This window comes from Schistocerca nitens, chromosome 5, assembly GCF_023898315.1.
Source record: "Schistocerca nitens isolate TAMUIC-IGC-003100 chromosome 5, iqSchNite1.1, whole genome shotgun sequence".
Classification (NCBI taxonomy): Eukaryota; Metazoa; Arthropoda; class Insecta; order Orthoptera; family Acrididae; genus Schistocerca; species Schistocerca nitens.
Window position 1 is genome coordinate 258772687 of NC_064618.1, and position 17998 is coordinate 258790684.

General features: G+C 46.1%; 1 protein-coding gene across 2 annotated transcripts in view; it reads left to right on the forward strand.

Annotated features, from left to right (window-relative positions):
- The window catches only part of LOC126259689 (protein pellino), a 497766-nt gene that overhangs the window by 331125 nt on the left and 148643 nt on the right, over positions 1 to 17998 (forward strand). For both annotated transcript variants that reach the window (XM_049956648.1, XM_049956649.1), the window contains exon 3: positions 5061 to 5190. In XM_049956648.1, the coding sequence (XP_049812605.1) occupies positions 5061 to 5190 (130 nt within the window). The remainder of the gene's footprint in view (positions 1 to 5060; positions 5191 to 17998) is intronic.

A 17998-nucleotide genomic window follows, 5' to 3' on the forward strand; every position in this document is an offset into this window, starting at 1 on the left:
TGATAGTATTTCACGGGAAGGAGAATTTTCCTCTCAGTGGCAGGAAGGTGTTATTCTTCCTGTCCTGATAGTGGAAAGGACACACACATTTTAGCTGATTACCGGCCATTTCTCTGACAAATGTTGTGCACGTTATTCAAACATACGTTCAATTGCCGTCTTTGCTGGTGCCTTGAAGCTGGAGGGCAGATATCACGATTCCAAAGGGACATTTAGGTTTTCTAGTCCACCACAGATAATCTTGTACGCCTGGAATCTGCAGTGCGCAATGCTTTAACCCGTCGCCAACGTCTGATTGCTGTGCTCTTTTTGACCTACAGAAGGCATATACCACCAACTGGCGACATCACCTACTATCTACTCTACATGAGTGGTATTTCTGGGGCAGTTCATTCATTTTTATATAGAATTTCCTATCTGTCCGACTGTTTCCGGCCCATATAGGTTCGACTCTCGGCAACCAATACATAGAGGAAACTGGAGTTCCTAAGGGATGGGTTCTGAGCATAACGCTGATCGCTATCGCCATCATTCGTATCGGAAATGCAGTGGGCCCCACAGTCTCTGGGTCGCTGTATGTGGATGATCTTTGCCTGTACCATGCCTCCGCATCACTGCACAGTGCTCAGCACCAGCTTCAGGGGGTCGTCTGGAGAGTACATGATTGGGCCCTGGGCCACAGCTGTCAATTTTCTCTTGCAAAATTACGAGTTGTGCATTTTTGCCGACTCCTGACTGTGCACCCGCACCCAGAAATTTATCTTCGTGACCAGTTACTTGAATTCGTTGAAACTTTTCAGTTCTTAGGTGTGTTATTTGACAACAAGTTAACTTGGCTGCCATGTGTCCGCCGGCTCAAGGCAGCTTGCATGAAGATGGTAAATGCTCTCCATCTTCTTAGTAACTTCTCTTGGGGCGCGTACCGCATAGTTCTTCTGAAAACAAAGCGCTGATTTTTATCCCGCTTGGACTATGGATGTGTTGCCTATGGGTACGGAGTTGTTGGATTCTGTTTACCACACTGGCGTGTGGTTGGCAACAGGGGCCTTCTGTAAGAGCCATGTTGTGACAGCCTCCTGGCGGAAGCTAGTGTCTCACAGCTGCGGGTTAGACGACAGGTCCTTCTCGCTTGTTATGCAGTCACAATTTGTCTCGTGCCCACTCACGCATGTCGGTCAACTCTGTTTCACAACCAGCAGTTTAGACTGTTCGAGCATCCCCCAGAGCTGGGTACACCAGCTGTGATCTCTACTGAAGGACCTCAAAGAGTCTCCTTTAGTCTGTGCTTCTAGGGCTCCCTCTCGACACCCCGTTGGTCTATACCTTATCCTACGAAACCGTTGGTCCTCTTTTGGGACCCCAAGGACGTCGCTAAACCTACCTTTCTTAGACACCTGTTTCGTTTGGTCCTCCACGATCATTCCGATTCGGTGTGCATCTACACGGATGGAGCGAAAGTCAACGAAAGGGTTGATTACTCATTTGCACATACAAGGGAACATGAGGAGCACGCTGCCGAGTGCCAGCAGTGTATACGCTGCTGAGCTCGTTGCCTAGCTCAGGATTTGCGGTACAGCAAATCCCTGGCCGCGACGAACTTTCTGATCTATAGCGATTCTCTGAGTTGCTTAAAAGGCATATTCCTGTGTTATCCTAAAAATCTTTTGGTCGCCAACATCCACGACCTACTGGTTGACAGCTGGAGCTCTGGAGAGTTACTGACCTCCCCCTTGCATCTGCAGGTTCCTTTCGTCCCCCCCTAACCTTATTGTGCATTTAGACACTCTTATGCACGATGGTGCCTGGGTTATTTCAGTTTTCTTTTGTCTATTGTGTTGCAACTACTGTTACGTCCTTTTTTAAACTCCTTGACTTACTTATATAGTTGGAGCAGCCAAGTCCCCACTTTTTTGCTTTTCGCGTTTTTACGTGATTCATGGAATGGAGGGGCTGATGTCACAATAGTTTAGTCCCTTTAAAAACATAATCATCAAAAACAAGTAGTTGATTCCCTGCAGTATTTTGTCTCAAGCTCCACAATTAGTAGGACACTAGCAGCAGCCAGAGTAATGAATTACCATCATATGAGTAGGTTGCTGTTACCACACCGCCACACACCGCAGAGTTTGGGGTGGTGTCGTGACTGGGGTACATGCGCTGTTGATGAATGGCAAAGTATTGTTTGCAGCAGTGAATCGCGATTCTGTATTACCCCAGATTTCCGTCGTCGGCGAGTATGATGGCGGCCTGTGTAGAGGTCCCAATCTTCCAGTCATTTTGGAAACGCACAGCGGCGTTACTCATACATGCAACAGTATCGTGGTGCCACTTCTCGACAGGACAGTGCTCGTCCACACATGACACGTCTCTTTACAAACTATCAGATGAGGTACTCCTGTGGTCATAAAGATTCCCAGATGCGTCCACGATAGAACATGTTCGCCTACTGAGTGCTTCACTTTTTTATCAAGCAGTGCATAAAAAATCGTTCATGTTAATTATTGATTAAACCGTTGGCATAGCAAAAAAGATAATCTTTTTGTGTTAATTATGAATAGGTGATGCACCGTACACATCGAAAAGTCTCCCTGTATAAACATCTCTGAAATAATACGTACAGTGGTATTCAATTTGATTTATCCTCTTGCTTTTGTATTTTTAACTCTGCCTTAATTTTGTCAGACTATTTTTCGCCGTTTCTGTCTGGCGACGGTAAAATGTCGAATCTCGATAACTTGAAATTCGCAAGACATCTGAAAGAGTTCGAATTAACGAAGTATTGACCTATCATGCTGAAATCAAGAAAGAAACTAATAAGGCTAGCCCGTTTAAAACAGAGTTGAAACTAGTAAGCCTGCTGTAATTCAGTAACATTCGTATTTTATTACAAATGTAATCATAAATCAACAACTAGAACTCATATTAAAGGTTGATTTTTACCCACACATTGATTTATATTTTAATATTTCAAATCCAAGACACAAATTTCCGGGCGTACGTAAGGGAACCGTATTATTATTTTTCTACGAAATTGAGACCTTTTGAGTAAACAAGGGAGTGCTGCGATGAGTTTAATGGCGAAACAGCTGCCAACACAGTTGACGAATAAAAATCGAATCGCCACCGTTGATTTCGAATTACATTGTCGAAATATCGTGTGCTTGTGATTGGTTGCTCGTGAAATTGGCTTAGATGTATCGAACTTACCAATACACAGAGTATTCTTAGATTCCTTGAGGTTTTTACAAGCGACCGGACAACTCGTTCATTTTGTCGAAAAATTAGATTTATCGAGGTTCGAATTAGCAAGAGTCGGCGGCATGTGTTTGTTGAAAACAAACGATCCAGTTGCCAGTTACGTTGAACATTTATTCGCATGACCATTGTCGACTCATTTAAGTCATTTTCATCTGTCTTGGAAAACACGCCTGCGTTTGTCAGTAACAGTTTAACATGAACATTACCACATTGTTGCACGATGAATCCAAAAACAACGTAAACACACGTTATAACCATATACAGCATGTAGTCCCACAGAAAGTGCTTCCAAATTGTAATGTGTTCCAAAAGCTTAAAAGTCGATGTATATGCGCATACTCCAATGATCTTCATCCTTTCTCGATTTTAGATAGTTCCGAGCTCTGTCTTGGTCGGGTGTTACTTTCTGAAGAACTAAATGCCCGATGAACTTGTTCCATGCAGGTTCATTGTTTCCTGTTATTTATTCACTTGTGTGAGGGAGGGGGAGAGGATGGTAGGAGTCCTTAAACTGACACTGATGGACAAGTTGCTGATGCTACTAGAGTAGTCAAGCTTATCAGGCAGAAAATTGATCATCTACGTTGCACTAGCAAGTAACGTTGCTACATACTTTGAGAACACCGGGAATTTGTGGTTATATAACATGAAAATGGCCTGGAATTAGAAGTCCTGCGTGCATGCCGAACCCGATCTATGGAGCGCTTTAGTTTCTTTTTTTTATGTTCATCGAGCTTCTAATCGGGTGATTTCACAAAGTTGTTAGCCGCGACCGTTCTCCGTGTAGGTAGTCTTGTTCTCGTCAGAAAGCATTACAGTTGAATATCAGGTGGATGACCTTTGGTACGCACGAAAGATAGTACACCATTTTACCGCTCTTACATCAGTTTCACGCCTAATCGTACACGTGGCAATCGAAAAACGTTATTATGTATCATCTCCTTAGAACTGACGACGAAGTCCGACTCTCCAACTTCCACGAGTGATGCATACTTTTAAATACGCTAATATTAGCGTACAACTTCGTTTTCGTTTGAGGAGGAAACTAGTGGTTACCCGGACTCGTATAAACCGTTAGGTAATTGCGAAAAAAGTTAACAACAATCATGGTAATAACTAATTCATACATGTACTCGTATCGAATTATTGATGTCCTTTTGACTTTCTGAAAAACCTGACTCTGCACCTGGCCACATGAATGAGATGTTGGGGGTCAGAAAAATAGAAAGGGGTTAGAACCTTCCGTCACAGATATTGGGCATATATCTTACAGTAAGAATCACTGAACTAAGACAGTTTACTTCAGAATAGCAGTTGTTGATTATTAAGTAATGTTAGCTTTTTTTTACTATTCCCTACTCTTTATCCAAACAGTCATTGGAAAGCAAGCGGATATTGTCTAAAACCGGTTTTACTTCCGAACTGCTATTGGATTGTTTTGTAGATGAATCAAAATAAAGGAAAGATAAAGTTGATAAAAGTACGATGGTAGTTTACTACAGCAAGGTCTAGTTGATGTACAGTATAACTAGTAACATTTCTCGATCCAATGCCCCATGAAATCAGAATAGCTGCCCCGACGTTATCTGCAGTACTGCGTGTGGTTCCAAACGTACTTAATTTACAACGCATAGGTAAAAATTACTTCAGAACCCAGAACAAAACTTCGCGACACCCTTCTGTTTATAGCACCCTAGTCGAATTCAGATTTATTCCGTATTAGTTTATTACAATAACGGTAACATCGACCCATAGATCATAGCCGCAATATTTTGTGATTGATACCGTCTCTTGGTTTTCAGGTACAACGGTTTCCTTCCGCCTGGCGACCGCGGGCGCCGACGCAGTAAGTTCGTGTTGTACAAGAGACCCACCCCGAGCGGCGTCAAGCGCTCCAAACATTACGTCGTCACGACGCCTCATTCATCAAAGGTATGTGCACGCTTCCACTCAGTTGTCCAAGTCACGTCATCGTCGCTTTAGAGGTGCATTACATAGAATCACTCTTGACATTTGTGCATCGGATTCACTCTACGTAGCACTACCCACTCCAGCCGCATTTCTGTATTAGTGTGTGTGTGTGTGTGTGTGTGTGTGTGTGTGTGTGTGTGTTCTAGAGAAAACAAAGGTAATGGCATTTATTCATTTATTTAAGGCGATGAAATGTCAAAATTAAAATTGCAGCATCACGAAGACTGCAGACAACAAACGTCAACTGGGCATGAAGTTTACTACAGGCGTGGATATGCTAATGATAGCATTTCAGTGCAACCGCACAATGCAGTTAGCAATAAAGTCATCTACGTTCTATACATATGGATAATTGGGCTGAAAGTAACGTAAAGGAAACGGGGTGGGGGAAGGAGATAGGAAGGAAACACCAGCCGCACATGGGAGTGGGACAATGCAACGGCGGGAGCTGAAAATTTATGCCAGACCAGGCCTTTGAACCCCGATGCTCCGCTTCTCTAGAAAAGTTGTCTTAACCCCGTCGGTCCTCTGGGGGCTCACCACTTTTTGGTGAATTCGTGCTTGGCTACCATGAGACACCGTTTTCAACACCTCTTCCTTCTCCGTGCTGGATGTCTATCATCCTGCCATTTTTCTCCCCTCCATTGGGGAACGTGTCTTGCGTATTTTCTGGAATGCATTTTGAGGTTTCGGTAGGTCGGCATTGGAGCAGTCCCTCGTCTGATTTTTCCTTCTTTTTTCGTTCTATATTTCCTCCCCTTCCTCCGCTTCGGCGTTTGAGGTCTCTCTTTGTTTCTTCTTCTTCTTCCCCGTGCGCTTGTAAAGACCGGTCCACGCGTTTGACGCGTAACAGGTGGACTGGGCAACGTGTAATTCACAGCCGCAGGTCATCAGGTAAGTTCGCACGTACCCCCCGGGTACAGGCCAGACCCAGGGAGGGGTGATTGCCTGAGGTGTTAACTTCCCAGTTGCTAATTGGTCCCTCTGTCTGTTGTTCTGAACGTATGACCTGAGGTGTGAACAATCACCTAAGGCAGGTGATGAAGCCACTAGTCGGAAAGAGCGCGCCATCGAAGATGCTGGCAATCATGAAGGATTTTCTTCCAATGAGCCAATCATCATCATCTCAGACTACATCTACTAAGGGATTTATTATTCATAAAAGAATTGCTGCAAGTGCAGGGCCAGTAAAATCCTGCTCTCACTTATGTAATGGAACTTTGTTTCTGGAGACCAATTGCGATTGTCAGGTCCAACAACTGCTTACAGCTTCTCTCCTCCACCGCTGTCCTGTTCGTGTCGAGACCTAACGTACGATGAATTCTTCATCTGGTGTTATTTACACTCATATGCCTGATGGTTTAACCGAGAGGGAAATATTGCAAACTTAATGCATATACGCACTCTTTTTTTTTTTTTTTTTTTCTCACATTTGATAGAGCAGTGTATCCATCGAAGATTAAGGGAGACTAAGAAGTCATCACAGTCCGATTATACATTCCAAACCCGATGTGTTGATACCAGTGCCAGTGTTATAACCACACTCGCTTGTCCTGTCAAAACACAGCCAAATGTGTTACTTGTGATTATAGATGCTCACAAGGCCGAGTGCCGCCCTCCTCCTCCTCCTCCTCCTCCTCCTCCTCCCCTCACTATATCAGTGTAATAGTAGTCATGCTGCCGCTACCCATGAGTGTCCCATGTACGTATCTTGATGAGTGGGCCATCCAGGAGATCCAGGGAGGAAAAAGTACACTACCCTGTTGCGCGAAAGTTGTTGGCTGGTCGAGAACTCTACATTTTACTAACCAGCACTTACAGTACCACTCTTGCTAAGCCTCATTCCACGAAGGACGTGGTCACACAGACTTCAGACGCCCAATTCAGTAGCGCATATGTGAAATCGCCCAGTATCACGTTAGCATCCCTGTCCCCTCCTCCTACAACTACACAACGCGCCTCCAGACCGTCGCCCCAGGCGGCGAAATCACCTTTTACACAATGGGCACACAAGTAAGAACAAAAGGAACACTCCCACGAAGACCTTTTTATGTCCTTTCAGCCAACAAAAGACTGAGTCTTCGTCTGCCAACCATAAAGGCTCTAAGAAATCGAACAAAGGCAGTCGGTCTTCTCCTAATTCAGAGATCCTCTTTAAAGGTGTCGCTACATGATACCCTCACCCGGCCGACCTCCATTTCACCGGTGCTCACTGCCTACCATTTTTCTGCCCTGGAGTCTGCAGGCTGACCGAGGGAGAATGCCGACGCCTCTGTATATTTCATAGGAATAGGATTCTTCTGTCTCTGCGACCTGTATCAGTGCGTCTTTGAAGGCTGGCACTCGGCAGCCACCGAGGTTGCTACCCTTCGTTTGTACCCTCCTCCCCATTCGCCATTACGACTCTCATCCAATGGAACGTTTGCGCCATTATATGTAACTAGGAGGAATTACGGCTGCTCTTGGACTAGCAGCTCCCAGTTTATTCGGCCTCCAGGAAACGAAATTGACCACTCGCGTTTCCTTCAAGTCCGCTTTGACCTTTCCCACAATGACAGCATTCTACCTCATGGAGGAGTCAAGCTACTCATTCAGGATGAAATCCATAACCAAACTATCTCGTTGAACAACCGGCTGCAAGCTGTTGCAGTCTGCATTTTCCTTCCTCGTTTCACCTTTTTTCTTTGTAATGTCTACATCCCTCTGTCATTCACTGTTACTGGGACGAACTTACTCCAGCTTATTGGTCTGCTACCTCGCCCATATTTGCTGCTCGGCGGCTGAACACCCACCGTCCCCATTTGGTGCTCTTAGAGAACCTGTCCGAGAGATTCCCTCTTCGCTGACCTTCACAGTTAATACAACTTCATCTATCTTAACACAGAAGCATCCATGTTTCTTTTATATTGCGCACACACACCTACTCGTATCCCCATTTCGACTTCTCGTTCTGCACTGTCCAGCTTTCCCCTGATCTCGAGTGGTCTGTTCCCTCTGTCATGTACTCGAGCGAGATTTCCTTTGTGTTATCCATTTGCTGACTGCTGTCCCACCTGCGTGTAAACCATATTGGCAGCTTTCTAAGGCTTTACTCCTCCCTGGTGACGTTCGACGAACAGCATTTCCCCAGTTGTGATGACCAGGTAGAGTACCTTACGAACTTTACCCTTATCGCCACAGAATGATCCATATCTTGCACTAATACTTTACTGCGCCATGTCCCAGTCCCCTTGTGGACTGGGGCGTGCAATGATGTTATTCATGTTTGGAGAGCTCCACGTTTTTAACCATCAGCCTACAATGGCAAACTGTCTTTGTTATAAACAGTTGGGTGCGCAGTGTCGTCGCATTCTTCGGGATAGCAAAAAAGCTAGCTGGATTTCCTTTACTATTTCTTTTAACAATTTCATTCCACCTTCCATTGTGTGGAGCAACCTCCATCGACTCTTTGGGACTGAAGTTCATTCCCCGATTTCTGGCGTGACCGTAGCAGATGATACCATTGTGGAAGCTATTGCTATCTTCAACACCTCGGGCCGCTACTTTGCGGAGATTTCGAGCTCCACCCACTATCACCCGATCTTCCTCCTCGGAAACGAATGGAGACGAGTTGGATGATATCTTTCTTTCGGAATTGTGAATGCTTCAGTGCTATCTTTACTATGAAAGAGCTTGACCATACTCTCACCTCATCCTGACCTTTCGCTCTGGGGCCGGATGATGTTCACATTCAGATGTTGCAGTACCTTGCGGGCAGGCACTTTCTCCTTTGTACGTACAATCGCATTTGGGAAGGGAGCACGTTACGCAGATGATGGCTTGAAGGCACTGTCGTACCCGTACCTAAGCCCGCTAAGGATGAACACCTTCCTTCTAGCTACCGCCCCATTTCTCTCACCAGCTGTGTTTACAAGGTGATGGAACGTATGATTCGCTTCAGGCTAGTATGACGGCTTGAGTCTCTCAGCCTACTAACCATTGTACAGCGAGAGTTTCGTGCACGCCGTCCTGCAGTTAACCATTTCGTCTTCTCTTCAAACCCAGCAATGAACGCTTTTCTGCATAAATATCAGTTGTGGCCGTATTTTTTGATTTGGAGAAAGCCTATGACATCTGCTGAAGGAATGGTATCCTCCGTACTCCCTACACGGGAGACTTCAAAGATTGCCTGCCCCGTTTCCTTCAGGAATATTTAAGAGACAGAATTTTCAAGGTAAATGTTGGTTCAGCCTTGTCAGACACCTTTATCCAGGAGAATGGCGTGTCTCAAGGCTTCGTCCTGAGTGTCGTCCTCTTGCTATAGCCGTTAACTCTATTATGGACTGTCTCCTGCGAGGCATCTCTGGCTCCCTTTTCGTTGTCGACTTCGTGAACTGTTGTTCTCCACGGACTCCATTAGCAGTTCAGTGGGATCTCGATCATCTTCACTCGTGGAGCATAGACAATGGCTTTGGCTCTTCCACTGACAGAACCGTTTCGATGAATTTCTGGCGGCAAAGTGGTTTCTTCCACCGTCTTTACATCTTGGGCGTGTTGCTCTTTCGTTCGCTGAAATTACAAAGTTCCTGAGACTCATACTTCATAGGAAACTCGTCCTCCCATGTGTCTTTCCTGGCCGCACGCTGTACCCAGTCTGTCAGTGTCCTACGTGTCCTAAGCAGTACTTCCTGGGGAGCGTGTCTGACCACCCTCTTCAGTTTGTACCAATCCCCTGGCCGTTCGAAACTACACTTGGCGTGTTTCGTTTATTCATCTGCATGTACGTCCATCTCCTCCTGCCTTCACACAATCCACCATCGTGGAATATGATTGGCCATTGGCGCGTTTTACACCAGCCTGGTTGAGAGTCTCTAAGCAGAAGAAACTGCCGAACTACCACTGTCATACCGGCGTGATATCTTACTCAGGTGATACGCGTGCATTTTGTCTTCCACACCATGCACCAAGCCTATGCCTCCTTTTTCGATGACTCCCTTGACCTCGTGAATGGGGCGCGCCCTTCTTCTCTGTTACTTCCCGGAATTGGCTTTCGACTATTGCTTCTGCAGCTTAACTTCACGCTACCTGCCACGTTCCTGGTGGGTGTGAACCCTTCACCACCTTGGCTTTGTGCGGCAGCCCATCTTCATCTTGGACCTCATTTGCTTACCAAGGACACTACTCCAGATTCGATCTATCACTGTAAGTTTCTCGGCCTTCGCACGCAACTTCTCGATAGCGCCTTCGTGGACGCTGATGGCTTTAAGACTGACCTTGGTATCTGGTGTGCCTTCGTCATTGGCACCGACCATTTTTAGTATCAGCTTCCAGAGCACTGCTTGATTTTTACAGTAAGGGTCATTGCCCTCTATCAGGTCACCCAGTACATCCGGCGACACAGGCCTTTTGTGTCATATGCTCCGAATATCATAGTGCCCTTCAGAGCCTGTGTGTGCTGTACACAGTCCATCCCTTAGTGCAACGGGCCCAGGAAAGCATCCTCTCGCTTGCTGTTGATGGAGCCACTGTGGTATTCATGTGGATTAGTGGTCACGTCGGTCTGATGGGAAATGAGGCTTTTGACTCTGTTGCCAAGGCTGCAGTCCTACCTCGGCCTACTATCTTTTTGATTCCTTTCAGATGATCTCCGTGTTGCCGTCTGTCGGCAGATGATGTGACTTTGGCATCTCCATTGGTCTTCCCTCCACGGGAACAAGCTCCGGGGGATTAAACCTCTCGCAATGGCTTAGCCAGTCTACTCTTGGCCCTATCGTGACAAGGAGATCATTTTAGCTAAGTCGTGCATTGGGCACTGTCATTTTAGCTTTCGCTATTTGTAAGTGTTCGGACGTTGATTGTGCATCCACACTGAAACTTTTGCATCAAACAGCCGTAGCGCCCATAAAATTATGGATATGAGTGGTGTCTGTTCTGTAGGACATTTGTTTGACGAAAACGCACAACAAACGCCAGAACTCTTACGGTAATCAGAAATCTGCGAGTAGGGGTTAATGGGCGGGGGTCGTTTAGGTGATCGAGCGGTAAGTTGGGAATTTGGGTCTGACGGAAAGTGTGTCCAGGTGGCAGAGGCCGCTAGGGCAACCGTTCCAGAGAAGCGGAACATCCTGGTTGGAGTCCTGGTCCGGCAAAGTTTTCAACTCAAGCTGTCGCAATGCCGCAGGGCCCTGTGCGGCTGAAAGTCATTTTATCGTTCCTTTCCATTCCTGTTACCCCAGTTACTGCTTTATAACTTCTGCTGCTTCATCGCAAATGGTGTCTGCACGAAAGAACAGACACCACTAATATCTATAATACATTCTATATACAAGGAAAGATTACAGAGCGGGTCCTCATTCAGAAATTGCGATTAAACGATTGCGGTTAAACGATTGATGTTGGCGAGAAGATTGTGTTAGACTTACAAAGAGTGTAGAAGATGCTGCGGGATCGTGGCCAGTCGAGACTGTGGTTTATCGTTCCACGATTCTGATGCGTCGATTGGAATCTCACGACTGTCAAGCGAATATACAATCGATAGGTTCATGTGGGCCTTAATCAACGCTATGCAGGATCATAACGGACCCATGCGACTAGTGCCCGGGAGGACAGCCTAATGATTAGCCCACCCTTGCAGGATCGTACAGCTATGTTACATACTGTGCTTGAGATGCTGTGCTTGATTGTAGCGTAGCAAATATACGTACGGACAGTGCGGCGACATCTGTAGTACCACGGACTGTCAGCACGGCGACCATTGGTGGGGCTTTCCCTGATGCGGCACCAGAGGAGCTCGCCGACTGATGTGCCCGAGAACATTAGATATAAGAGCGGACGCACGACGTCTTCTCAGACAAGTCCCAATTCTGCGTACACCATAACATTGGACGTATCGGTGTGTGGAGGCTCAGAGGCGAACGAAAGTTGCCAGATTGCATTCGTCATCGTCATTTGGGTCCAGCACCTGGTATCATACAGTACGGGCCATTAAAATTGCTACACCACGAAGATGACGTGCTACAGACTCAAAATTTAACCGACAGGAAGATGATGCTGTGCAAGGTTGGTGCTGGTGGCGACACCTACAACGTGCTGGCATTAGGAAAGTTTCCAACCGATTTCTCATACACAAACAGCAGTTGACCGGCGTTGCCTGGTGAAACGTTGTTGTGATGCCTCGTGTAAGGAGGAGAAATGCGTACCATCACGTTTCCGACTTTGATAAAGGTCGGATTGTAGCCTATCGCGATTGCGGTTTGTCGTATCGCGACATTGCTGCTCGCGTTGGTCGAGATCCAATGATTGTTAGCAAAAGATGAAATCGGTGGGTTCAGGAGGGTAATACGGAATGCCGTGCTGGATCCCAATGGCCTCGTATCACTAGCTGTCGAGATGACAGGCATCTTATCCGCATGGCTGTAACTGATCGAGCAGCCACGTTTCGATCCCAGAGTCAACAGATGCGGACGTTTGCAAGACAACAACCATCTGCACGAACAGTTCGACGACGTTTGCAGCAGCATGGACTATCAGCTCGGAGACCATGGCTGCGGTTACCCTTGACGCTGCATCACAGACAGGAGGGCCTGCGATGGTGTACTCAACGACGAACCTGGGTGCACGAATGTGAAAACGTCATTTTTTTCGGATGAATCCAGGTTCTGTTTACAGCATCATGATGGTCGCATCCGTGTTTGGCGACATCGCGGTGAACGCACATTGGAAGCGTATATTCGTCATCGCCATTCTGGCGTATCACCCGGCGTGATGGTATTGGGTGCCATTGATTACACGTCTCTGTCACCTCTTGTTCGCATTGACGGCACTTTGAACTGTGGACGTTACCTTTCAGATGTGTTACGACCCGTGGCACTACCCTTCATTCGATCGCTGCGAAACCCTTCATTTCAGCAAGATAATGCACGACCGCATGTTGCAGATCATGTACGGGCCTTTCTGGATACAGAAAATGTTAGACTGCTGCCCTGGCCAGCACATTCTCCAGATCTCTCACCAATTGAAAACGTCTGGTCAATGGTGGCCGAGCAACTGGCTCGTCACAATACGCCAGTCACTACTCTTGATGAACTGTGGTATCGTGTTGAAGCTGCATGGGCAGCTGTACCTGTATACACCATCCAAGCTCTGTTTGACTCAATGCCCAGGCGTATCAAGGCCGTTATTACGGCCTGAGGTGGATGTTCTGGGTAGTGATTTCTCAGGATCTATGCACCCATATTGCGTGAAAATGTAATCAGATGTCAGTTCTAGTATAATATATTTGTCCAATGAATACCCGTTTATCATCTGCATTTCTTCTTGATGTAGGAATTTTAATGGCCGGTAGTGTACTATAGGATGCCATTGCATATACAACACGAGCACCTGGTGGTGATGTAGACAGCTTCTACGTTTGTGACATGCTAAGGCTGTAGTTGCGCCCTGCCTTAGATCTGTGTGAAGCTGCCTTGGAACCATATAAAGAGGACAACATGTTGCCCATGTTGTCGTGGTCTACCACCAAACATAGGGCGTTAGTGTTGTCCTAGCCCGATCTCGTACCTGCTGAAAACTGGTCACGGGTTACCTGGCAACCGCCTCTTCAATTGATGAACTACGGCCTGGGGTTGAAGGAGCATGGAATGACGTTTTCGTATCTTTTATCTAATCTGAGTTCGACTCGGATGTCCAGCCGGCTTAGTACAATTGTTACTACTCGAAGTGGCAGATCTGAGTACTAAACTTTTCATCCTGTATACTCTCAAAAACCTCACAAACTTATTCATGCACTTCATATTTTGACAAACCTAAACCCATCGAAATATTCTTCGAAATATATTGGCTGGATTGCGATTTCTTTTGGTATCAGCTCAGATTTTCACGTTTCACCGATACCTAGTATAGCTATAACCAATACAGCTGATTCTAAAAGCATTCGCAACTCAGCCAATTTACTTCGAAACATATTTCGGCGGCTATAGTATCGTCGAGTAAAATATGTATTACAAGGCATAGCCAGTTCATACGACGATAATAACAATAGTTTCGTTTCCGCATAATTTCATTCTTCCACGTGTGAGAACACAAAGTTGTGAGCACAAAGGGATGAACAGACTAGACGGAGATAAAAGGATATAGACAGCTGACATGAGAATTTTTGGGTCGTCCGGAGAGCGTGCTCGGATAGCCGAAGCGGTAAGGCGACTTCTCGCGCTAAGCGGTAGGGCGACCGCTCCCGAGAAGTGGGAAATCCGGAGGAGGAGGAGGAGGAGATGATTGGTGTTTAACGTCCCGTCGACAACGAGGTCATTAGAGACGGAGCACTAGCTCGGATTAGGGAACGATGGGGAATGAAACCGGCCGTGCCCTTTCAAAGGAACCATCGTGGCATTTGCCTGAAACGGTTTAGGGAAATCACGAAAAACCTAAATCAGGATGGCCGGAGACGGGTTTGAACCATCGTCCTCCCGAGTGCGAGTCCAGCATGCTAACCACTGTGCCACCTCCCTCGGTATGGGAAATCCGGGTTAGTCCCCGCCGACACAATTTTCACACACAACCGATGAATAGTACAGCTATACCTAATACAGCTGATGCTAAAATAACTCACGATTCGGCGAAGGTATTCCGAAAAATTTTTCTTCCTAATATAATGTATACGCGCAATAGGTAAAATTTCGTTATTTGCTGAGCTGCTTTGTGTTGTAGTTTTAGTGGCCAGCTGTGTACCTAATACCAGAGGTTTCTGATATCGAGCGTGGATAAAAGGATCCAGTGGTATTACTACCTGTTTTACAGATAAGACTCAGACAGATGCCCTCTAACTTCGGGGTGATCCAGAATAACATTTGGAAAAGTCTTCACATTTCACAGAATTAATTGGTCTCTCTTGTGCACGGATCATGATGTTTAAAGAGGTGAATGTGTAGCGTTATAAGGAATTACATCGCACGGAGTAGGCACTGGTGGCCGCTGTTATCCACTGACCGCGGAGCAGAATCGCCGGATCTGACCCCGTAGTGTCATACTTAGACAATGCGGTGATGTGGACTTCTGGACTGCTCAAAAGCATCACTTCAAGTTCCATCTCTCGCCGACTAAGCGCCGTCGGTAGAAGCGCTTGTGTGTGTGTGTGTGTGTGTGTGTGTTGTGTGTGTTGTGTGTGTTGTGTGTGTGTGTGTGTGTGTATATGTGTACAGGGTCATTTTTTTCCACCGTGTACAAACTCTAGGGATTGCTCGATGAGAGGATAAGGAACAGAAAATGTCTAATGAACTTCGTCCGGAAATTCCATGCTACAGACCATTTATTCAATCATACGTTGCTGCAGAAACTGCGGTCCAATTCGCGCTGCACCCTGCAGCCACAGTTACTGTATGTGTTGAAAATAGTTTCCATGTGCCTCAACGCACGCGTGTACGCGCCGTAGTATGTTCTGTCTCACACGTTCACATCGGCCAGGTTGCATCCGAACAGTGTCAAAGGCAGCACGAATACGCTGCTCTAGTGTCCCCACATCTGGAATGGGCTCTGCATACACGATATTTTTAAGATCGCCCCATAACCAGAAACCGCACGGGTTGAGATCCGGTGAACGTCCAGGCTACGCAGCTGGACCCCCTCGTCCGATCCATCGACCGGGGAAGACACGATTGACATGCGTCCGGACGTTAGCGGCGAAGCGAGCTGTAGCACAATCATGTAGCAGCCACATATCCCTCCGAATCAATGGCACTTCTTCGAACAGGGGAGGCCACGACACCCGCAAGAAACGCCGATAATTCCGGCCTGTTAGGAATCGTGGAAGGAAGACTGGTCCCAAAATACGGTCGCCAATTATCACGGCTCACTCATTCCGGCTGCACCGATGCAGATGATTCGCTGTCACCGTACCACGGGTTTTCTGCATACTATCCCACAGATGACTTCTGAAAGTTGAAGATACTACTCCGCGTAAAGCTGACTTCATCTGTGACTGGGATGGGTGGCACAAATCCCGGAATCGCGGTTGCCTGGTGAAGAAACCAGTGCCAAAACTGCTCCCGATGTGGTGTCTGTCGCTAGTAAGCCCTGCACAGCTATAAGTAGTAACAATTGTCATGGGGAACGTTCCTCATGGTCGTCTGTCTTACCCTGTACTGCCGGACCAATTGCCTGGTACTAACACGGTGGTTGCCTTCCACAGTGTTAATCACCAGGGTGTATACGACCCGGGACAACCGGGAGATCCAGGAAAAACACGGGAGTTTTTTCATCCGGGAGAAAACCGTGAAAAACCCGGGAATTTTTTGGAATTACGGGATACTTTTTTGTTTTAGTTTTCAGTTAAATTTTTGTAACTTTGACTGGGAAGAAATAATACTTTAACAAAGGACTGTAGCAATAAAACATAAACCAGAGAGAAAAACTAAAATAAAACTTAAGTTGCAAAGGAAATGCGCCATGTATACAACAAAACACAGTGCTCATACAAGCGTCTGCCAGTAGCAAAATCTGTCAAAGGCTTTAAGAAGAATCGCCGGCCGCGGTGGTCTCGCGGTTAAGGCGCTCAGTCCGGAACCGCGCGACTGCTACGGTCGCAGTTTCGAATCCTGCCTCGGGCATGGATGTGTGTGATGTCCTTACGTTAGTTAGGTTTAAGTAGTTCTAAGTTCTAAGGGACTGATGACCACAGAAGTTAAGTCCCATAGTGCTCAGAGCCATTTTTAAGAAGAATATGCAATGATTCGTAACAACAAATTGCCTCCGATGAGCGTGACGTCACAACTTTTTACATTAAATTCGTTTTAGCAGTTACGAGCGGAATCATGCGCATGCGCAGTTGAGTCGCTCATGTACCTTCTTCCACTTCTGGCTACAAAAGTGTGGCTGTTAGCTGTATAAGCAAGCAGCAAGGTGCTCCCCGGAAAAATTTTACTGGGGCGCGCAAGCTGCCATATTCACTGGGAGCAAACCGGGGTATCTGCCCCGGCCGGCAATTTCAGTCAAGCATTAATCGCGTTGCGGAACAATGAAGATATTTTTGTCGGTTTGCTAAAGAAATATGGCTTTATTAATCTTTTCCGCTGAGGTAGTCATTTATTTGAAACGAAGTGTTTAATTCCACACTATTGGATAGTTTCAAGTGTTTGCTGCATTTCATCTTCTAGCACGTATGGCATTATGCCATAATAAAGAACCAAACATGAGATAATACAGTGCACTTTAAGCCGAATTATGCATTTTAGTTTGGTTCACGAAATTTCTCTGATGTCTTGTTTCTTTTATGGCATAATGTATGATATTTCAATGTTTTACGCGTACGTACATACGGAATTCCTGCGTCATCGTAGCTGCGCAAGCGCGGTGACGCCTGTTATCTGGCGCTCTCTGCCAACTGTGGAAACGAATCTCTTTCTGACAGGTCGCGGGAAAATATTGCGAATGATTGATTGAAAAGCGTTACTTTCAAAGTAAATTTCTTTTTACGCAAGATGAACTAAGTGCGAGAATGTGCGATGAATTTCTTAAATCACAGAGCGTTAGACTCTCATTCAAAAATCAACTGTTTGAGGAAGACCTTTTAGAAAAAATTTAGAGCCCGGGAGATCAGACATTTATGTCGGTGTTAAAAATTTTACTGGCACATTTGTGTGATATAACTTAAAGTGTAACACGCGCAAAAAATAACATTATACGTGAAAGTTTAGCTTCTCCTGCAGTTTATTAATCGTCGAGACCAATATTATATGTGAAAGCTGTGCTTTTCTTGCAGCAACACTTTGTATATTAATTTACACCATTAACTTTTCCT